We start from the raw sequence: 24,414 nt of genomic DNA on the forward strand, positions 1-24,414 counted from the left end.
GGGGAGTGAACCCCATTAGCCTCATTTTAATCTAAACTCAGCGTAACAACCTCATGGTCAGCAGACAGCATTTTTCTGACTTACCATGAAAGACAGCAATTAGAAGAGATGGAGAGTCATATGGAGACAAGAGGGCGGTGGAGAACACAATCAGGCCTTTTCAGCAAAATGTCCCTGCAAACTGAAAAGTAAGGAACTACTGAGAAACTCAAAGAATCTTCAGTGCACTTATGTTTTCATGTCCACCACATCTGAAGAACTGTGATAATTAAAGAGATTAGAGCGATAACAGGCTGAAAAGCCACCATGTAGATTGAGACATTATTCTTGCACGAAACAAGACAACACACAGTCATCCCTGTTGTATATGAGTGCTGGTTGAGTAGGTGTTGGAAAAGAGAAGTGCAGGCATGAAAACATTTGAAACACCTGAAACGAAAGCCATGTAGAGAGGATATGATAGCTTGAGATTTTTTTTCAGGTCAGTTTTGTGCTTTAGTATCAGTAATGAAACGTGTTTGACCGGAGCGTGACATTTAGCACTGCAAAAACTCCACCTATATCAGTTTCGGTTTACTGTACAGCAGTGAAGTGACAGAATGGCAGGGACTAAAACTGCACTGAATATGAACAAGTTAAAGCATCTTAGTCCTTCAAAAAGTTCCCAGAAAAGTTCCTGCACCAAACAACTAAGGTTGTTGGACTTTGACGGTCGCTCTTTTCCCTGAACAGTTCCACTATTGTTCACTTTATACAGATTTTACAATTCAAATTTTACAAATCATGATGATGTGACATTTCTTTGAGTCTGTACCAAACAAAAATATGTTTTAGCATCCATGCAGCATTACAGTACTTCACTTGCTGTTCTGTCACACATTTTACCTTGATCATATAACTTTTAAGATTTCAGTATTGTACTTAGACATATTGAATTTTAAAGTTTTTAATAGTTGTGCAGCCCTTCCTCTACTTCAACTCAATTCCTCCTCTCTTCTCATCTCTTAAATGTGTGTCTTTGGCTTTTTCTTTATCACCAGTGAGAGCATTAATTTCACTTTACATTAACTGCTCTCTTTTTTTGTCCCAAGCATGTGCACAACAAGAACAAAATCGCTTGTGTCCAGCTGATAAAGAGCACACACACTTGCACATTTGTATTAAAGGATGTATTATGTGCTGTAGTGGTCACATGGTGGTACCATGCCTGCAGCAGTGTTGTTGTTGCAGGACAAAGAATTCCCTCCCTGACAATCTGAGAGTCTTCTTTTAGGAAAATTGAGCAAAGAACAAAAATGTCTTGGATTATTTGTTTCATGATGAATCATTGTATTACTGGTTGTGGTAGTATTTATACATATCAAATAATTCACATTCAGAGTTTTTTTTTTCAAACTGAACAGCAACAAGTGGATTGTTCTGAAGCAGAACAAAAGATAACACTAATAGTAATTTTGCCTGTTAAACTATCTGGCATCAAATAAACATAAACTATTAAGCTGCTTTGTTAAGACATTCTTGGTACTGGATCACCAGTACACACTGTGCATGCTCCTCATCATCGTACACACACACAGAGACACACACACACACACACACACACACAGGGCGTTTCCCTGTTTGCAAAAGGAACTTCCCTTCCCTACAAGCCACTGCTGTAGAGTAATCTGTGTGTGTGTGTGTTTGTGTGTGTGTGTGTGTGTGTGTGTGTGTGTGTGTGTGTGTGTGTGTTACAACATGAAAATGTCAAACTCCACTTAAGATAAATGCTATGATCACTGCTGATGCAATACAGAGTAAAAGCCTAAATTAGTGACTAGTTTCAGGACAGTGACTGAATTAAATTAACTGTTTGTGTCAGATAATAGACTGTTGGTAACTTACATGCAAGTTAGTCAGTTTTAGAGCATGCATTTAAAAAATAAGGTATAATACCTTACACAAGGTATTAAAATACCTTTAACATTTAAACATTTTAGTCAAGTTTTTGTGAAAGATTAAAGCTCGCCAAATTTGCTGTCTAGCACTGTTCCTGTAGTTGACTTACTCCATAAACCTTGGTGACACCATGTTGAAATGATGCACAGCCATTAAAAAGCTGACTGTAATATAATTCCCAAAGTGAATCATGTAGGCTTCCTCAAATCTTTCTGGTTTCAGTAGTGTCACTTCCCTTTCTTGTGACCCATAAAACATTATTCTTATCTTACTCATCTTAGCTGATCTGCTGACAAAAGAATACCTTGGTTACACCAAACCCAGTCCTTTGACTGACTATTGCACAAACCAGTCTGCATCTACCTCAGAGTGCAGGCCACTGGCAAGGTTGTATTTTGAAAAAATACTAACCCTAACTATTAACTAGAGGGTTTCTATGTTAAAATATAATCATTTCCTTCTTCATATTAAGAGCAGGACTGCTCAGTTGTGCAAAGTATCCCACTATTTCACTATTATTTGAAAGATTATCCTCCAACATAGTGTAGAGTTGTTGTGTGTGCTTGTTAGAGGTGAGAAGGAAAAGATGGTGGAAAAGAGACACAGGAAAACCAAAACGGAGAGAGGAAAGTGAGAGAGGCCGAAAAGGAAGGAAGGTGAGGTGAGAGGAGGGGAGGAAGGAAAAGGCAGAGAGACATACGAAAACTAGAGAGAGAAGAGGAAAGTTGCCCCCCATGAGGCTCAGAGCTTTGTGCTGATTACCCGTGTGTGTCACAGAACAGTGAGCATATGGGGGAAGTCCACTTTAGAATATCCTCAGAGGTTATTGGCCTCCTTACTTACTTTCTAAAAGTCGAAAATGTAATTAAAAGTACACCAGCAATAAAGTCTTGCTAACTACAAGAAAATTATGATTTGCCACAATAATTAGTGAATCATACATATCCACAAAATATTGTTGTAAATGAGGATTTTGTAAGATACTGATGGAAGTATTAGTTTAAATCTTTAAAAAGATGACCTAACATAATTAGCAGTGTGTAGAAACATGTTGTGTTCAAGAGTTATGTACTATTTATTTATTTATTTGTTTATTTATATTAAGTAAACATTTACCAACCCACCATGGCTCCTCTGCAGTTGTAGTCTTGGTAAGAGCATCTGTAAATCACCTCCATATTACTGTAACCTCTGTTTTCAAACTGAGCTCCAGCAGTCTAGGAGGATGAATTCAGTCGGTGTCCAGCCATGATCTCAGTCGGTGTCCAGCCATGATCACAGTCAGGCTGCCGAACCTGGTTCAGCAGCACCCTGTTGCCCATGGTAACTCCCCCTAAGGGCCCAGTCCAGGCAAACGCCATGTCCACTGTCTCCTTGGCTAACTGAGCTAATTAGCTAACACTATGTAGCTTCAGCCAAGCCTAGCTTGCAAAGAGCAGTAGTTGTCAGTTCACGCCTATGTTTTTGGAGCGACCTTCGAATTCTGGTCACATTCTACAGATTACACTTTTTTTTTCTTTTAAGTATTTTTTTGGCCTTTTCTGGCTTTATTGACAGCACAACATAAAGAGCGTGACAGGAAACAGAGCAAGAGAGGGGGAGCAACATGCAGCAAAGGGACCCGGGCTGGGAGTCGAACCCTGGGTCCGCTGCAGAGCCCCAGCACATGGGCCACGCGCGCCACCAACCGAGCCAAGCGGCGCCCCACAGATTACACTTTTAATACCTGTTAAAACTGTTTGGGTATATATTTTGTTCTCAATTCAAATTGCCTGAAGTAAGTAATTGAAATTGCTTATTGATTAAGAAAACAAAGCAAGGTGGTTGCTCGATTGGTCATACTGGTAATTTAATTTTGGTTGGTTGGCAGGACACTCACATACAAACAAACACAGTGGGGCCCACTTCATTTCCTCAGCTCTTTTTTTATGACAATATGACAGAATGATATTTAATTGAGCTTTTAGCAGCATTCTGCTCAGCATAATGGTAAACCAATCAAGCCCTGTTGACCTGACCCTGTAGTGCCAGCCAGAGAAGGCCATGTGAATGTAATGGGACAAAATAGGATGTCTCTAGCAAAACACACGCTCTCACACACATACACCCAAACAGATACAGTCATGAGGCCTTTAAATAGCACTAATCCTATGAATTTTAGATAGGAGAGCTGAACAGTGATGCTGTCCATCCAAGCACAAAGTACACATATGTAAGTAACAGAATGTATGAAATGTATAGAAAGACACAGGAAAGGGAGCTGGGAGAGAGACGGAGAGACATACAGGAAGGATATTGCAGAGAGAGGGGGGTGAGACAGAAAGTTGGAGATCAGCCGAGTGATACAGTGAAAGTGTTTCTCCCATTTGTCCCCCGTTGTTCTCTGCGTTATAAACGTCTCTCTTGTGTCTAATTAGCATATGTATGAATATATTATAGTAACCTTTTCACTGACAGTATTTGTAGTGTTCCCTTATTGTGCCACTGTGTGTGTATGTGTGTGTGTCTCAGTGGACAAGCAACAGACAGAAATGGAGACAGCATTTGTATCAGGATTTATTTGTTTGATTCCTAGCACTTCACAGAGTCATAATGTGTGTGTGTGTGCGTGTGTGTGTGTGTGTTTTATTCAAGCTTTCTCTAATTAATTTTCTGGTAGAGGGCAGAGCCCTGTGTGTGTCAGTGCATGTGTGTGTGTCAGAGCAGCATATTGTCAATAAGTAGTCCAGCTGCAATTAGAACATTTCACATTTGTAAGTTGTGTTGGCAGCAGAGGCAGCAGACAGCATCGAGTCTGAGGGGACAGGAAGGCCATTTCCTTATTCATCACATTCAGGCCACTAGCTGTTAGTATGCCACAATTCTTTGCAATTATGGAGATAGTGTCCTCTACCTCTACTACAGAATAAATAGGGGCCAGTGAGCCTGACAGAGGGCATCTTATATCCAATATAGAAGCATAATATGTATGAGAGGAATGTCAGCTAGGTTGTTATCTGACATTGAGTCTGTTTCATTGTTGCTGGTTCAGCAACATTTGCACTAACCTTTATGCCACTTGTTTTTTATGAGATTTTTTTACCCTTAAATTGTCAGCCTAAAACATTTAAACACATCCTCAATCAGGATGAAACAAAATACACCCAGCCTGTTTTAACTCCCAATGTGCAAATACAACATCCTGGTCTGTGGCCCAGTGCTTCTACGATTTGACAATATTGGTACTCCTCTAGTGTCATTTCTTGAAGAGTCCCTCAAGTGCAGTAGCATGAAGAGCCAGAAAAGTTGGGTCGGGGATGATTGGGCGTGGTTGGATGGGTCATACACTGGGGTTTACCTCCAGAGAGAGAGTTCATATCCTGTTTGTGACCAAAAGTCATGAGTGATTTGTTTTAAGTTATAGTACATACAGAAGTTAATGCACATAAATGATATGTTACTTGCGTTAAGTGACTCAAGTTACGTACTAATGTATGATCTTCTCCTAAACCTTACCAAATGGTTTTTGAGCCACAAATGTTTGACAACTAATAACATCCAGAAAGTAATTCCGTGTTATTATATGTGAAATGTTAAGTCAGCATGAGTTATATTGAAAGTGTAACCAAATGTTGCATATGACATATGAATGCTAACTAGCATTTATATGCTTTATCTTAACAGTCTTACCGACTGGTGTAAATTTCTTGTTATTGCTAACTTGAGCCCTTCACATGCAGAAGGTATGGACACAGTTCCCACTGACAGTGAATAGTATTGATTATAACTGTTTTAATGTAGTTAAGAAACGTGTTGAAAAAATTGAAGTAGTTTGTCTTTAGTAGCTTATCCTCACACTGAGGACTGACTGATGTTTCTGAGTTTATTTCTTGGAGACTTCTAGACTTCTATGGTGTTGTAATGACTTTATTTAGACATACAGTTTACAACACAACGCTATCCTCCCTGGCCTAATGCGTCATGGCGAAATTGATCCTAAGAGTAAACATTTCTTCGAAAGGGATGGGAGTCGTTCTAAGATTTAGCTGCAGGAAAACAGAACATAAACAGGCAAGCATCATCCACCCATCATCAGCCACTGGAGCACAAGCTAGGGGTCATCAGAACCCTAAACCTCCGAGCACAAAGTGGCCCTAACAACCCTGAAACTCAGAGCTCACACATGTCCTTAATGACTCCTACACAGGGTTTAAAAGCCTGCAACTTTCCTCCAGTTAGTTAGAATTGCTGAAGCCTTTTGGATGAGGGATGAAATGTCTTCAATACAGCACATAGAAGCATTAAAAATGTAGTGTTTATTTCCAAGCTCTCCATCAATCTTCGTCTCCCAGTTTTTCTGTGATTCTCTTTGTCTGTCTGTACCTGAATATTAGCTGACTGATTGAGTATAGTGGGATTTGTCATGCCCTCTGGTCTATTTCATACACACACAGGCTCGGAGTCCTGTCATACATCACAGCTTAAAGGCTTATAGAGTCGCTACTCTAGTATCTTGTCAGCTTTCTGACTCATGACAAGGTTTTCAATTTTCTCCTTTTCACCTGACTGCACTTTACAGCTTGGCCTCTCGCTGCTGCCTCCCCCTCTCTCCCTTTCTCTCCCTCACATTGTCTCCTGTCTTGTTCTCTCTGACTGTGCCTCTCAAGAGAAAATGAAATTATGTAGCTGTGTCCGGTATTGAAGATGATATCACAATCCAAGTATTTGCTCAAAAGAGGTTTTATAATATGTGTGTGTGAGTGACATACACACACTATAGTGGTTTGGTTGATCATAGTTGTGATTTTAACACTTACCAAACAAAATTGTGCACAAAACAATCCATCTCTGGTAAAAAGTTGTATGTAAACAATGATGATGAAGGCTCTCAGTCATTCGTACGTCAGTACGTGTGTCCATCGCATTCTTGTGAATGCAGTATCTGAGAAAAGCGTTTAGGACATTTTTTCAAATGTAGCATAAAACATCCACTTGGACTCAAGGATGAATTTACCTCACAAAAGACACTTTTGACAATTAGTCAACAATTCATGTCATAAACAGATACAGTGGTGACATTTTATATCCAAAGGTGAAAGGTCAACTTCACACATCATAATATTCTGAATATGAAGTGTCCTGGCCATTATTCAGTGCGATAGCTCAGGAACAGCAACTTAGAGACATACAACTGTGAGGCAGTAGTTCTAGTTTTGTAAGCCAGTTCATCCAAGCTTCAGTGCAGAGTCACAGGTCAGCTCCATCTGCAGAGTTTATTTTATTTTATTTTATGTTATGTTATTTAATTTTATTTTATTGTATATTAATTAATTAATTAATTAATTAATTAATTACTGTTTTGGCAAAGTTCTATGTGAGAACTTGTGGGATTTAGAGTTATTAGAATCATAACTCCAGTCACAGTTTTCAGTACACTGTTTTTCAGTCTGTTGTGATCTTCAATTTTTCTTCCTTTGTTTTTTCCAGGGTCGTCATGTCAAGACAGGCCAACTGGCAGCTATCAAAGTCATGGAAGTTACAGAGGTAAAGTGCGTTACATTTGTTTCTCTCCCTCTCTTCCCTCCGTGTCTTTATTCTTCTTCCCTCGTTTATCCTTTGTGAATGAATTTGAATATTAAATGTAAAACATCAAGTGTTTTTCATGACATTGCCAGAACTAGCTGATAAACATGATGCCAACGCAAATTACCGGTTATATGTGAAACTTTATTTACACGCATGATTGCCTAAATGAGAATATAGTTAGTTGACCTGGTTATGTCAGAGAAAATGTACTCACATCCTGGGCACTTCCCATGAGCTTCTTTAACATTCATAAGGGTTTCTCCATGATTGCTCAAAATGTCTGACACAAGGAAAAAATTGTGTGAATGTCTCTCGATTGGCATCACACTGATTTTACGTCATGAGTATAACTCGTGGGGAAATAATGGATATATATAGTGTCTTATGTGGCTCTGGAGGGAGTGTCGAGGTGTTTGAAAGAAGTGGGCATTCAGGATCATTCCTGCTTCTTTCTAATGCCACAGGAGGGGGTCCAATCAAACTATTGAGTTGTGTTGTGGGAAATGTAGGGTCCAGTGTTTTTGGAGTGAGGGACTAAAGCCTCTGCTGTAACGATTCTGACCTTTCCAAACTTAACGGAAGTGCAACAGTACATTTTTATAGTGCTTCCTTTTTTAGTCCTGGTATAGATCTGCCCTTGGTCGCGATGGACTGTCCATCTTCCCTCTGTGGAAAACAGAAGCACTGAAAAAGAACACATTTGTTAATTTAGATTTCCGTCGAGGAGGATGTCTTACTGTTTTAAAAGTTAGAGTGGTGTGAGAAGTCTGAAGAAGTAACTCCACTAAAGGATTATATCATGATAGGCAAGATCCCAGTGAACTTCCAGTAAGTTGGCTCAATACTGCAGTATTTTGAAGCATTTAACATATCAATTTAAGTTTAAGCTGAAGACAGAGCCTGAACTGTTGCCAGCAACTAGAGAAATGTAGAGATGGGAATCAACAGAGGCATAAAAATCAGATGTCATGATGTCATGATGTCATGATCCACACAGGAATCAGTTTAATTATTTAGTTTGTCTGAAGGCACATTGCTTACAGACGTGTTTGAAACCTTCCTCTCTTGTTGTCTTGCCATTGTGTTGCAGTTTTTTTTTTTTTATCTACATGACATTTTCCATAAAAAAAAACACAGAACACATGAAATTATTTCAGAGAGGAATTTCTTTTAAATAATTTGCCTTAGAGACAAATGAAGCAATATCACAGTTGTTTGTGAAAATAATGTATAAACCATAATTGGACTGAGTCATTTATGCAGTTTGCCTTCCTTTTGTCTCTTCCCCCTTCAATTATCTCTCCACTCGCGCAGGTTATTGAAGTGATGGAACTTTTAGAGTACATTTGACAGCCTCTTTTAACTCCCCCAGAGGACAGACACACAAGAAGGACAAAGCAAAAATCTACTCTAATATACACCAGAATTAAATTACGCAAAATGGTCTCTCCTTCCCTACAGTTATCTCAGTGTTGTCATATTTCTGTATTGACAAAGTCATAGTTTTTTCCTTTTTTCTTTTATAGATTCCAGCTGAATTTCCTTGATATTAGTGTTCTGTTAGTTTTAGAAATTTAAAACCTCACTCTTGGATGGTTTGGGTGATATCAAATATTAATAGAACTCAAACTGTTACTAAATTTGAGGATGAAAAAGTCTCTTCTTTGTCTTTTAATCTTTCAAATTCAGTAGTGTTGTTAGCCTTACTGTTATTTGTACTGTACTGTATGGATAATGGGGTTGCACAATTAATTGACAAAATGATCAAAATTGCAATATGACTAAGTGCAATATCCAAATTGCTAGAAGTGTAATTATTTTATAATGTTAAATGTGTCACTAAACAGTGTTTTAATGAAATGTTGTGGTGCTGCAGAGATGCTCTGGCATACAAGGCTTGTTCTCTAGATCTAATAAAATATAATCATTTTGCAGAGACCAGAAAAAATGCCACATCATCATGATTTTACTAGTTTTTCAATGTCAATGAAAATTGTGATGTATTGTGTGATCATCCATAATAAATATGAATTATATTGGAATCGCAATATCTGTCAAAATAATCGCAATATCCATTTATGACCATATCATGCAGGCCTAAGATACAGGATACGGATTACATCTTTGACTCTTAGTTTAAGTAGGTTGCTCAGAGGTGTACAAAGGGACAAACAAGAGAGAAGTGGAGGTTTTACTGAATATTGCTTGTGGTTTAAAGATGTAGAGCAGCAGTGCGAGTAGAACTAGAGCAGATTAATTGAACAAAATGACACTGGTTTAAGTAGGTTAAGTGAAGTTTCTGTGGTGTGGCGGAAAAAAGGATATTCCAAACTGGCCACACTGCTTCTTCTTACTTACCACAAATCTGTCTGTTGCAAGATTATACACACTGGTTTCTTTCCTGTTGATGGGACTTGTGAGTGTTACAGACAAACTTTTTAGCAGGAAATGCTCGCCTATTATCTCCCTTGTCAAGCACACATACAAACAGAGCAAGAGAGAGAGAAAGCGAGAGAGAGACGCAGGCAGGAGGCTTCGTGTTTCAGATGGAGGTGAAGGTTCAAACCCTGCCTTGTCATTTTCTCTCCTCCTGTCCTGTGGAGATTTAAAGGAGGTCAGTGACAGGGAGAAGCTCTCTGTTGTTTCCTCTTTTCTGATTAACAGCCACATCCAGTTTCTCCACCTCTTGCCCAGTCCAGGATAAATTTAGGGGTTCAGTGAATTCACAAGTCATTTCCAGGATTTATAGTGAGAAAACAAAAACTGGTGGGCTCTGTTTCCTCTGCTTTCTCTATCTGTCCTTGCGTCTCACAACACTGGCCAACCTCAGGAAATAGGAGTAGTTGAATTAAGGTCCAGTGGTCAGGTGAAAAGTCATCTAGAGGTTACATGACAGTTTGATTGGAGATGCCATCTGTCTGGAAGCGAGCGTGTTTGTGTTGTATGAACTCTGGAAGTGATAAGGAGATGTTTTAACAAGTAGGTCTGGTGTGTAAAATACTCTGTTGTGAGCCTTGTTTAAAAGGTGCACTATGTAGTTCAGGGGAAATCATTTTAATTTAAACTTAATTTACAGATTGATTTATACCTAAACAAACTAAATAAACAAACTGTCTTTGTTTTCATGACTGAATAAACTGAATAGACAAACTAATCTGAAATTACAATACAATATTATACTGTTTTACTTTATTTATCCAAGAACACCTTGTTTATTCAGTTATGGAAAAAATGAATATTTCTGACTTCATATTATTACCTCATTAATATTGTAAATATTACTATCCTGAGTTTGATTTTATTCTTCAAAAACTACATAGTGCCCTGTTAGACTGTTTCTTGAAATAGAATGAAGCTTTACCCAAACAGAGAGTCATATCTTTTTTTTCCTCTACTTTCAGTAGCTCTCTACATGGCGTCTGATTTCTGCTGTATTTTTGTTCTGTTTAGGAGGAAGAAGAGGAGATCAAACTGGAGATCAACATGTTGAAGAGCTATTCCCACCATAGAAACATTGCTACCTATTATGGGGCTTTTATTAAGAAAGGTCCTGCTGGACAGGACCACCAACTCTGGGTTAGTGAACCACGCTATCTGTCTTTGTTACTGCTATGAGTCAAAGAAAATTAAGGAATGACTCATTTTTATTAAGTTGCCTTTATGTTACTAGGTTATTCTGAAATCATTTTTTGTTTGCTCCTCCAAGATCATTCACCTTATGGTCATAGTTGTTTTGACTGCTAATGTGTGCCTGAATTTGTCCATCCAGTTGGTGATGGAGTACTGTGGAGCCGGCTCTGTGACCGACTTGGTCAAGAAGACCAAGGGGAACTGTCTGAAGGAGGACTGGATAGCTTACATCTGCAGAGAGGTGCTCAGGGTAAGGTTGGCATAAAAATAAAACACAGACACTCCCTACTCCCCACAGCACTCATAGACACTGTTAAACTGTGAAGTAGACACAACAAAATCACTTGTTGAGTCTTGTTTCAAAAAGGCAAAGGTTAAAGCTGGCTCATCCCAGAAGACTTTTTTAGTGTTCAAGATAATGATAATAATAGTTTTAGTGTTTTAAGCTTTGTTTACAAGAATCTTATTCATCAGTTTTGTATAGGGGCCTTTGGTACTGTTGCTATGGAGAAGAATCCAGTCACAAGGTCAAACTAGAGCAGTAGTAAATGCAAAGTGCTTTGTTTTGGCATTGGCTACAAGCCACTGCACCATGGTTCCCACATTCATCCAAAACTGACCCACAACCCAACATTAAAATGTTTTAAGCTGCTGAAGGATTTGTTGAGGTTCCACAAAGATAAGTTACATCCAGCTGTAGTGCCAATGTGAATTGAAGGGTAGCTCCACCAATTTTACATTAAAGTGCGTTTACGGGTTTTGGGGAATATGACTTACATATGTGAAAAAAAGTAGTATAAAACCTTTAGTGGCTGCAGGTGAAGCTGCATGTCATCTGATAAAGTGCTTCCGGTAATGTCTGTCAGTGTCTCAGTTGCATTGTGGGTAATGGAGGTTTATAAAAAGCTGTTGGTCTAACATGAACAGTTTAGAAACAAATGATCAACATTGATACAACAGAACCAGAGAAATTGACTTTACCACACATTTTCTTCCTTTTCAAAATCTGGCATTACCCACAATGCAGCTTTACTACTTTTTTCACATACTCCCTCAGACCTGTAAATACACTTTATATGTAAAATTGGTAGAGTTACCCTTTAAAGCTTCTTCCATCCACTAGAGATATTTTGAGGTGTTTTCAGGGGGGTCCACTGAGGTTTTCTTCTGTCTAAAGTGAAAATATACTTAAAAACAGGTGGTAGAAATGCACTTTGAGACTTTCAGTTTGCTTGTCTCATTGGGTTTTACATTCAGGAGCTTGTACCTTTGACTTTTTATTAAAGAACCAAAAATAAACTACCAGACACCTAATATTGCCTGTGCAGAAAATGAACCTTTTGCGCTCAGAATAACCCTGTTCTCCATGTATAGGATGTAAAGTTGTACCTCCTGAGCACACTGACACAAATCGCTGTGGCTGTGCTGCTGAGCCCTCAATCTTCAAACACACAGAAAAAACATACACAAAGAATTCCGGGTGAACTGTGTTTGTGAGGTGTTGTTATGGCAGAGGCCCTTTTTAGTGCTGGTAAGAACAGAGGTAGTAATTTGTGTGTGTGGATGCAAACTAAAGGCTGTATGAGTTGCTGCTGTTGTTTAAGAAACATGATGCTACATTTAGTGTTGGATTCTCTGCCAGATCAACAGTGAAGAAGCCAAACTGACACTGATACTTCTTTATGTTCAGGGATCATCTTTTCCCCTTATGGCTCTAGGGGATAATTGATTTATTTTATTTACATACTTTGAAAACCAGCGTAGAACAAATGTCTGTAAGATGTTATGGTTATCATTATAAGAGATCAGAAGGTCCTGAGAAAGACTCCGGGATGTTTGCACTGCTCACTGCACCAGTGTTTGTGGCTTGGGTAGCAGACCTTCTGTACACATACATACACACACACACACACACACGTAGTCACTTCCAACATATCTGTCCTTGACACTGACGTTATCGAAGACAAAATGAAAGTGAGATGATTTTTTTTCAGGAGTTACAAACTTAACAGACAAAGGACTCTGGACTGTCGCCAGTGTTTTCCCTGCTGCTGTCAGCCATGCTGTCTCCCCATTGTTTCAACACCACAGCATGCACACACAAACACACACATAGACACCGAGCATAGCATGGTGAAGTCATTGTCTGAAATAAGACTCACTTCCTCTGTTTATTTAACCTCCTTTGAAGAAGTGAGAGTACAAACACACACACACACACACACACACGCACACACACACACACAAAACTGTGCCACTGATCACTTGTGTCACTAGGCCACTCTGCCACCAAAAGCAAGGCTGTTAGAATTTACTTGTAAGAGAAAAGCGGTGCAACAACCTTAAAATAATATCTACTCAATATTCTGAATTCATCCTGCATAAACACATGATGCTATGGCTCTTTTGAAATGAGTGTTTGTGACTTCATGTCTGTGGTAATATAGGTCATCTGACTGTGTATATTTGTATTTATGTTTGTGTGTATGTCTTCCAGGGTCTTTCCCATCTTCACTCCCATCATGTGATTCACAGAGACATTAAAGGACAAAATGTTTTGCTCACAGAGAATGCTGAAGTCAAACTGGGTATGACACATCGACACATGCACTGCGGTTTTTCATCCACATAGCTCCCGGCGAAACTGTTGAACAATCACACAGTCATACATACATACATACATAAATCACACAACCACAGGAGCACCATGTCAAGAGACAGCAATTGTGTTTGTATTCAGCTGTGAAATTGCCCTACTTTTTTTTTCTCAGTTGACTTTGGAGTGTCAGCACAGCTGGATAAGACGATTGGTCGAAGGAACACCTTCATCGGCACTCCCTATTGGATGGCTCCAGAGGTCATCGCCTGTGACGAGAACCCCGAGGCCACATATGACTACAGGGTACTTATTGACATAGAGATATTTGTGTTTCCTGTCACATTTTTGAAGATTTGAAGCTTCCTTTGAAGATTCTGATACATTGCCAAAATAATAAAAAGAATAAGGATAGCTCTCAGCAACAAATCTATGGATGAGTGAACCTGCCAAAATTCAAAAAAGAAAAAAAGAAAGAAATATATAAATATAAATAGATTAAAGTGACATTAAATGCACCAAAAATAAATAATTTAATTTACCTTTGTATTAATTTATTTTTTTATTTCCTTTCCCATTTAATTTTCCATTGTATGTATCCATTTTTAAATGTATTTACTTATTTACATATTTATTTGTGTACTGTTTTCCATTTTATGTATTGAGCCATATATATATATATATAATTTTTTTTATTTAGTTCTGATTTTGCCAGTTTTAATCCATACATGGCCGATCTTATCCTTTTTCCAAAAGTATACATGAGGTATCCAAAAAGAAATCAAACATTCTGTTGTACTGTGGAAGTTCTTGTCCCTTAGTATGAGCTGTTGTACTGTAGGTGATATGTGATTTTGTAGGAAAGTAAAAACTACAAAATATAAAATGTGATATTTATTAGCGATTAATAAGCCACATACAACAGCAGCAGAGATTGGGATGAAATGTAATCACCTCAGTTGGACAGAACTAACTAAGGTGCATCAATTCAAATGTTACTTAATACACTTTGTTTACTGGTACAGTAAGGTAGTTACAAGACTCTGGCACAAGCAAAATACAAGCCATTGAACGTCCTAGAGCCACAAACTGGCCGAAGAAATTTGACGAGGGGGGAACCAGTTCACTTGGAATTTATCGAAAGTCAAGGTTAACACACAACATGTGTGTCGATCATCATTATCAACAGCACCTAGAATGAAAAAATGTGTTTCATGTGTCCTGTGGAGGTGTTGAAGGCCACCTGCAAATGCTGGACAGGCTTCAACAGTGAGACGGCCACAACACTGTGTAGACAGCTGTACTGATTAAAGCTGTCTGGCTGACCTACGATTATGATATGATTAGCTTGACGACTGAAAATCAGGGCTGTGACGTCTCTTGTGTAGGCAAGTTGTTAGCCACATGTATGTGTCTCCATTGGTCTGACCACAAATCTGACTGTAATCCCTTTTGGTTTTCCCAGGCTATGTGCTGGTTAACTAATATATGCACTTTATCAGTTTAGTCACAGAGAGAAAAGTTTACCCCACAGGCCAGTTACAACTATAGATGTCAGTCAGTGTTTGTACTGATCATGGATACATAATCAGTTCAGCAGTTTGGTGCACATTCTGTATGATTATGTGTGTTAAAGTCACTGGAGCCATTTTCGTTTTGTTGCTTTAGTAAAACATAGGGAGTGACAACTGATTTTAGTGTAACTTCAGCTGACTTTACTGTATAAGCCTACATTTACATGGGGGTGGTATAAATATTACATCAACAGTATTTGAAGTTCAGTCCGTCTGAAAATGTTTCTTGGATGCAATTACTTGCTTAAGGTTGTTTTTAATATGTGATAGCTATCTGGTTCACTCAAGATGTATGACTGCCTCCATCATCTTGTATTCAGCAGAAGAGTTTTCATTATTTTTCAGAACAGAATTTCATTACTGACAGAAAATCTTTCAAGCAAGCCGTAAAACTCTTTTTTTTTTTTTTTTCGCCAAAAATCTGCCCACTCAGTCTTCCTGATCAGATGTATGATAGTTCACAGAAACGTCCTCAAAATGAATCTCAGCTAATTTTTATGGAGGTATCAGACAGTGACTTTAAAAATCCAGCACACAATAGAAAGGAACCCACTGTGGATCCTTTGATTCTTTTATAGAATGCCTGAAGATTGGCTTGACATCTTGGAAACTGTAACTCTTAAGTGTAACTCCTGGATCTATTCTCTAACACTGATCTACTGTTTGAATAGAAAGAGGACATCCAGGGTTTACAGGAAATGAGCCAAACTCGAGCTAAGCTTTGTGCGTCTGCAACCGTCTTAACTTTTTCCTGTCTTTCTCTCTTGTTTTCAGAGTGACCTCTGGTCTTTGGGCATCACTGCTCTAGAGATGGCTGAAGGAGCCCCTCGTACGTTAGAAATACGCATGCACACATTGTTTATTGGTCATTGAAGAGTCTGTTTTGTCACCATGTATATTTCCACTCTAATTGTTGTTCCTGTTCCCATTTGTTCCTCTCTCCGTCTCTTCCCCTCTTCAACTCTCTATCCTTGTTTGTAGCTCTGTGTGACATGCACCCCATGAGAGCCCTGTTTTTGATTCCGCGAAACCCTCCACCCAAACTTAAATCAAAGAAATGGTAAGCCTGTGAACACACTCACACACATATATTTACACACACAACAGGATGCAGAGGGCAGTGTTTAGGTTTTCTCGTCTGAAAACTGGGCTTGAAAGTGGTCTTTGATGTGGGTTTCATGCACCAGAAAATCAGGCTAAAGAAATCCTGAAAGCATTGGTATTATGAGCAGGCAACAAGATAAACTTTATGAAAATGGACATAAACATTATGTAAATATGCTGCTGCTGGCATGTTTAATATTCATTAAAAATTGCCTACTCTCCTCCCCTCCTGTCATCCTGTTTCCTTCTCCTCCATCTATAATGGATAAACTCTTGAGATTGAACTGGCGGTTGAACTCGTGCTGTCGTTCATTCACTATTAATGTCATCAGAAATGCTAGTTCATAGGACAGCTTTTAATAGCTCCTACAGTCTGGGATGTGCTGTGCTTTCCAGTCTTTTTACCTCAGGGCCTCCCAAGGGCGTCAAGCACAACAAAAAACTCAAAAGCAACACATTCCTCCTCCTATTCTCTGTGAGACAACAACTCAACTATTTTAGGAGGGTTCCTGTAGACACGTATCATTCATGTTGTCGTTTTCCTTGGTAATACTTCAACAAGTGATTACTAGTTTACTTTCTCTAGGTGAGTTTTTAAATGTTTTAATGATGTTGTGATATTATGGAGGCTTTCATTGATTTAAAAATGTTTGTTTCGTGGTCTGTTGCATTTCATTGCTGGAAATGTTGTAAATGTGATTTTGAGGGCATTTTGATTTTTTTTTAAGAAAAAAAGATGTTTCAACATTGCATGAAATGTTCTCTCTCGTAAGGACAACTTTAGTCAATGAAATGGCCTCAAATGGAGGCTTGTGATCATACCTTTACCTAAATAGGGTTGTGAAAAAACATTTATTCTTAAGTGTATCACCATTGTCTCTTGAAAAGTTATGTCATGAAGCAGAACTGTAATTATTTAGACATTTAAAACCCAATTGTTAACGATATGATGGGATGTTGGGTTTTGTTAGACAGAGCTGTACGCTCCTTGAAACAGAACCAATTGGATGTTGAAACATAACAGACATAAACATCACATTTAGGTTCTGAGCTCTGTAACTTTTCAAGTTTGGCTGAAGATGAGTTAGTCTGAGCAAATATAATGGAAGAAAATTCACATTTTTATTTATTTATAGACTGTGTTGTCCCACAGTAATAAATAGTAAATCATATATAGAAATAAAAACATTTGATGAGTCAATACCCCTTTTTTACATTGTAGCCCTCTGGATCAGAATTCACATTCCTATACCTGAATTGATTAAAAACATTCAGTATTTCATTTGAGTTCTCAAAAGATAACATTGTAAACAGTACATTATGTTTTCATGCTAACTGCTTCTCTCTGCTGTCTTCCTTTGTCCGTCTTGTTCTGTCTTTCAAAGGTCAAAGCGTTTCCTCTCGTTCGTCGACCGTTGTCTGGTCAAGAATCACCTGCATCGGCCAGCCACGGACGCCCTGCTGAGACACGCTTTCATCAAAGATCTGGCTAACGAGAGACAAGTTCGCATCATGCTTAAAGATCACCTAGATAGAACCAGGAAGAAGAGAGAAAAAGGTGGGTGGAAATGTATGCAGTAGATATACCAAGCAAAGATGAATGGAGAGATAAAGATATTAAGGAGAGATGGATGGATGGACTAAAGATACAGTAGATGGACGAATGCATTCTGCTCTTATAGCTGCTGATTTTGTTTCATTAGGACCATCGAAACAAAACAATTAGTTTGAGGATGTTGTGAAGTAGTGTGGGATCATAGGAGTCGTTGTATCGTTATAAAACCATTACAGATGAAAATATCTGACATCACTCAGATAGAAGTGTTCACAAAATGTAAGGGTTATTTTTTAAAGTGTCTGACAGCAGACGCCCAATTGAAAGTTACCTTTAATAGAATTACAATGGTTTGAAACACTGGGGAAAATGTACTATAAGGACACAACTCAACAAAATAAATAACACAGGTCTAGTCTTCACTAGACATTTAAATGCAGAAATGTTACGGTTTGACCCATAAAAAAATACAGAGAAAGCAAAAGAACAGATAACTTGAAAGGATTTAACACGTCTTAGCTCTCTGTCTTCTCTGTCTTTTATTGCCTGAATTATTTAGGTTTTTCACAGTTGATTCTCATCAACTCTTTGAGTAATTAATGGAATTTCAGAAAGATTTACAAATAGGCCACTTTGTAGAATACATTTTCCATTATGGTTCAAAAATCAATTGCATTAGGTGGGTTTTAGGCCACTTAAAGTGGAAAAAAATATCAGCACACTTTAAAAGTAAGAGCGCACCGGCTGCACTGATGGCACAGCAGCTGGTTCACTCAGGCTGTGAAATAACACTGTATTACTGCTCATTAATAGCATGCTGTTTATAGAAATGTTTCATTAGGTTGCTGGTGTTCTTCACAATTTACACACATTTTCACAAATCTCTTTTACATTTATCACACTTTACTGTATTTTCACTTTCAGGAAAAGATGAACAGTTGGTGTATGATTATTCTACTTATAATGCAGTTCGTACACGGCAGCAGGCTTCCGAAGCCAATAAAGCTTTTGAAATTGAATTTGAATAGTACCAGCCAAGCCAGATATTTTAATTGAGCTGACTATGGAGAACAGTGAGGAAGGGCGACAGTGAGACGGTCAGACTGAAATGAAGGAGAGAGCCAGAGAGGAAGAGTGTTGGGTCGGGCCAAATGGTTGTACACAGTTGACCTTTCCCTCTTGATGGTGTTCAGTTCAGTTCAGTTCAGGGACGATGTTTCACACAACAGACAGACACAGAAATGGAGAAGGGGGAAGCAGAGAGAAAGAGGATGAGGGCTGGAGAGACAAATAAGCAAGAGGCAAATTTGGAATATGGAGGGCAGTGGGGGTGGGAGAGTTTTATCCTCTGTTCTAAAAATAATAATAGAATAATACTCTGGATACGTTTCATGTGCAGTGAAACTGTGAGAAAAAGAGTAAGGGGAGGGGAAAAGAAGAGAAGAGACGACAGAAATTTATGACTCTCGCTTCTTTTTGTTTTTCCCACATTGGTATTTAAGCAGACTTCAGTCCTTGTATTGTCCATTAGGTTTATTCATTTTCATTTGGAAACTGACAGACAGGCAGTGTGGAGGGATGACAGACAGAAAGAGACAGTGATAACAACAGAGAGAAAGAGATGGAGAGAGAGAGAGAGAAAGGAACAGACCAGAGAGAGAGAGAGAAGCAGTGAGGGGAAGGAAAGAGGAAACAGAATGGCCATCTGGTTCTAATCTTCTGTTAGCTTATAAAAACACACTAATGACTGGTGGACTTGCTGCATGTGTCCTGTGTGTGTGTGTGTGTGTGTGTGTGTGTGTGTGTGTGTGTGTGTGTGTGTGTGTGTGTGTGTGTGTGTGTGTGTGTGCATGTGCACATGTATGTAAGTGTGTCAGATCAGTTTTGCTATGTGTGTGTTTGTATGTATGCATGCCCCCATGCCCCTCCAGAGTAATGAAATGCCAGTAGTCTAAATGTGTGTATAGGAAAAGTTCTCTGCTGAATAAAAAAAAAGAAAGAAATGCTCCGGATATGATGCAAAAAGGATGTGTCATTTTCAGCATACCCAAGAGTGTTGTTCGGACAAAGACGGTCTGTGTTTTGGAAGATGAATCACTCCCCCCCCCAAAAAAAAACATGGCCCACTTCTCGCTGAGCTAAAGTAGGCATTAACCCTCAGATTGCTTCTCTCTCCTGCAGCTTTGGCTCAGGAAGACGCGACAGGAGCCAAAATGTTCAAGCATGACATCACAGCAGCAGAGCAGAGATTTCCTCCCATCCGTTGCAGAAGGAGAATTTGTCCGTCTTCTTCCTTCTTTCCGCACCTGTATTGTGTTACCTTTCAGCGTGTTAATGGCAACATATGGCCCGTCAAGTAAATGTTCGGGCTAGCCCGAGCTACTTTCACACCATATGTCGGCCAAATGTTGTTATGCTAAGCTGGCTGGCCCATCTTTCTGGCCTGTGGACAATAAGCGCCCTGGAACAGTGTTTGGCTGTGCAGTGCATTTTGTGCAGTGGTCATGTGACAGGCAGAGACTCAGAAAGTCCTACAATTTAAACCGTAAGGGTTACAGCTGACATTTGTTTTCATTGTTGATAAATCTGTTTGTGTTATCAATTGACCGAATATTTATTTGGTCTTTAAAAGGGCTGAAAAATAGGGAAAATATTATATAAATATATTATAATATCTAACAGCTGATCAATGAATTACCTTTGCCATATCCGTTGGCTGGCTGACTGACTGGTTGGTTGGTTGGTTGCTCGACAGAATTTTAAAAAACTATACAACAGATTTCCATGAAACTTGGATGGATGATCCAGAACAGGCATCATCAACTTTTGTTATGGGTTCTATAGTGAGCCATTCTATTTGACTAATTTTAGGTGCATGGTCTAATATACATTCCAAAACAATGAGACCGAGATGGTATGTCCATAACATTAGTGTGTATAAGCAGAGAAAAACACAAATTCTCATGTGTCGTGGGCCTCAGAGTAGGAGGTGCTTATCAAAGAGAAAGAAATGATGATTCAGCATTACAGTTCTTAAGCTTTGGTACAGTCTAACAACTCTGTCCCAGATGTCTTCAACTAAACATGACTCTCATTTACTTTCTTGTTGCCCAAGTTTGCCCACACTATACTTTTGTGTGGCTTTGATAATGACAAAATTGGTAGTCACAGTAGACGATGAAGGAAGGAGACAGCAAGCATGGAGGAATTTTTAATGAAACAGTGGCTGGTTCAAAAAGCCAGAGACATACTGGTGTGCACCAGAGAATACCCACACCAATGCAAACACATCAGAAGGCTTAAGTCCAAGCACCACCCAGAAACGTATCTAATTTCTGACTAACACTGACGCATAATTTTACAGTAGAGAACCTGGTAGGTTTACATTCAGACTGGTGTTAACATGAACACTAGCCTGAAGTGGGACTCATTCCACCAGCGCTCTGCAGCTGGTGTATGTCTACTGTTACATGTTGGCATGTATATCCTCTCTGATACAGCTTTTAGGGCTGCAACTTGAACAATATATCAGTATTATATTATTATATGTATGAGACTATATAATGTCTTAGATTTTTGATATTGTCATATCCTGATATGAAATATGTGTTTACTTGGTTTTAAAGAAATGTATTTTCTGAACTTACCACAATATTGTACTTGTCTTTACCCAATTAGTTATTATACTCACATTAGTAATGATCATTTATCAAAAGTATGTTAAAGAAGCACTATGTAGAAATTGGCATTTTGTGAGTTTGGCACCCCCCACAGTTTCTGAGTGTAACACTACCATTGTGGTGCTAACTACAAACAAAACTCATTACATCATAACAGTGTTACATGTTCAAAACTTGTATGTTGAGGTAAACACTGGGATCCTATCTTGTAACTTAAGTTACACAGTGCAGAAACAAGTGATGGGGGGCAGAGTGCCTGAGACACCTTTCACCCTGTTACACTGTACCATCAAAATGTTTTGAAACTGTTATTTTAAGATAAAAATATTACATAATGTTGCTTTAATATTTTGTGAAAGTACAAGTATTCATCTCTGTAATATTGTTCAAGATATTTGGTCATAATATGGAGATATATGTTGTGTATTGCCATACATCCTTAAAAATTTGATTTATTTTAAAGTCATGACTCCTAGCCCTAGCTAAAACAGGTCATTATTTTCATCATCTCAATTTGTCTTCAAAACGATATAATTAACAAAAAAGTGCCAGTAAATTGATATCACATTTACGTAGATCCTTGTAATTTAAATGTAACCTTAAATGTAGTTACATGCTTGTGACAAAGATATGTAACAGCATATTTTACAGATTTGTTATATCGGACTTCACTTTTAATCACCTCATATGAGGCAAATGTATGACTACTTTTGCCTCTTTGTCTCTCAGAGGGTCCAGAGTATGAATACAGCGGCAGTGAAGAAGACGAGGATGAGGTGACAGAGGAGGAAGGAGAACCAAGGTAAACGCCTTTTCATAGTATGCATGCATATTGTTGGAGGAATTGATCACATGGTGTGTAGTGAAACACTGCGCACTTCTGCAGAAGAGAAACAGTGTAGACTCACAGCAGCAGACACGGTGAATGAATCAATGTAAACATGCAAACAATGGCTCAAAGATTTGTATTGCCACCATTAGTGTTCATTATCTGTAGATTAACACTCTGTCATTATGAACCCTCCTTGTGCTCACATACACTACATAGTTAATGAGTCACCACAGGGCATGTGTGTGTTTGCATGTCTAATAACAGATGCACTAACCTCACTGTTGCTATCCCTGGACGTCAGAGCAGCAGATGGCACTAAGAACTGAGCACTTTCTCCGCAGATGAGCTTTAAGTGTGTGAATGTGTGTAACTGTGCCCATAACCATCTCATGGGATGTCAAGTACATTACATACAGATAACAGTTATTATCACTTACACTGCCGTCCTCCTTCTCTCTGTCTCTTAGCTCCATCGTGAATGTTCCTGGCGAGTGGACGTTGAGACGGGAGTTTCTACGTTTACAGACTGAAGATCACGAAGGGGGCAGGGAGGGCGGCCACGCAGGAAGTGGGGCTCAACAACGACAACAGGTAGGTTTCAGCTTCATATGCAGCCTTCTATACATTCATGCACTCATACTGCAGTAATCAAATTAAATCAAGATTAGTAATGATAATGATGATGATAGTTGTTAGCTGAAGCCCTGATTATGAGTGGTAGTAATAGTAGAAATAAATGTAATAGTTAAAGTCAGGTTAATTGATTGTATTGAATTAATTTAGCCTTTTATCATACAAAGGCATTGCAATTGAAAATAGGAAAAGTCCTCAAGTTGGAAAATAAGTTTGGGTTTTGCTAATGCAGAGTCTAGAGAAAAGTAATTTTATTTGAACAATGATCATGTGATTATTCATGTCCAGGCATTACAGCTGCACCGGCAGCAGTTGGCAGAGCAGGAACGATACAAGCAGCAGCTACTGGCTGACAGACAGAAGAGGATCCAACAGCAACATGAGCAGCGGCAGAAGTTAGAAGACGTAAGTGCTGCATAAACACATTTCAGCTCTGTGTTTGGGCAGCAGAGGTCAGGTTTATAGGTCGGTACGTAGGTGAGAGTGTTGCTGTGAATAAAACATTTCGGAAGAGGATTAGCTGAAATCCTCCAGGTTTTTTTAAGTCCATCTTAACAAGAAAGCACTTGAGTGTCACCTTTTACCTGCTGAGTCAAATCTTCGCTCTGCCCACCTTAACTGCTGTAACGGCATCTTTTACCATGGAAACTTTGAATATATGTGTTGTTTTGATGATCCAAGAACTGTAGTTTCACGGCAGGTTATACGGGCGGAGGCGGAGGCGGAGGCGGAGGCGAAGGCGGAGCAGCGTCTGTCCTCCCGACTCTGCATCACATTTCTGCTCGAAAAATAGCTTCTGTCACCCGCAAAAACCTTTAAATCACTCAAGTGGTTGTGTTGAAATAAATCAACGCGATGGTCAGCCCTCCCGACCGAGACGTCAGCGAACTTTCCCCCAGAAAACAGCCTCCGTCCCCGCAAGTGACAGAGTCACACAGTGACCTGTTTACTGATGGCGATTATGTAACAATGTAATTTAGCGCGAAAAACGTAACCCTTTCACTTTCCAGGATGTTTAGGGGGCCGGGTTCTCAATCACTACACATTATAAACAGACCGCAGGTTTAGATTTACAGGGGGGACACCTTGGAAACACACCGACATCATCATCATGACGTGCCTCCGCGGGTACTACCACTTGCTGTTTGGGACGACGCGTCAACGCAAATTATTCATGTCGACGAATTTATGTGTTTATCGTCCCACCCCTACTGCTAGCCTAGCCCATGCTGAAAAAAGGCGATAGTCTCATAGTAGTTTAAATTCTGGTTATGCTGCCCCCTATAGTTTTGAAGCTGCCTTCTAAT

General features: G+C 39.0%; 1 protein-coding gene across 5 annotated transcripts in view; it reads left to right on the plus strand.

The window, feature by feature from the left end:
- The window catches only part of si:zfos-2326c3.2 (misshapen-like kinase 1), a 69,442-nt gene that overhangs the window by 5,001 nt on the left and 40,027 nt on the right, over window positions 1-24,414 (plus strand). For 4 of the 5 annotated variants that reach the window (XM_037076582.1, XM_037076586.1, XM_037076584.1 and 1 more), the window contains exons 3-13: window positions 7,405-7,461; window positions 10,954-11,079; window positions 11,273-11,383; window positions 13,631-13,721; window positions 13,905-14,035; window positions 16,078-16,132; window positions 16,285-16,363; window positions 17,793-17,965; window positions 22,372-22,444; window positions 22,942-23,065; window positions 23,396-23,512. In XM_037076582.1, the coding sequence (XP_036932477.1) occupies window positions 7,405-7,461; window positions 10,954-11,079; window positions 11,273-11,383; window positions 13,631-13,721; window positions 13,905-14,035; window positions 16,078-16,132; window positions 16,285-16,363; window positions 17,793-17,965; window positions 22,372-22,444; window positions 22,942-23,065; window positions 23,396-23,512 (1,137 nt within the window). Of the gene's footprint in view, window positions 1-7,404; window positions 7,467-10,953; window positions 11,080-11,272; window positions 11,384-13,630; window positions 13,722-13,904; window positions 14,036-16,077; window positions 16,133-16,284; window positions 16,364-17,792; window positions 17,966-22,371; window positions 22,445-22,941; window positions 23,066-23,395; window positions 23,513-24,414 lie in introns of all 5 variants that reach the window. The other variant, XM_037076585.1, reaches the window with a different exon arrangement.

This window comes from Acanthopagrus latus, chromosome 18 (genome assembly GCF_904848185.1).
Source record: "Acanthopagrus latus isolate v.2019 chromosome 18, fAcaLat1.1, whole genome shotgun sequence".
NCBI classification, from domain to species: domain Eukaryota; kingdom Metazoa; phylum Chordata; class Actinopteri; order Spariformes; family Sparidae; genus Acanthopagrus; species Acanthopagrus latus.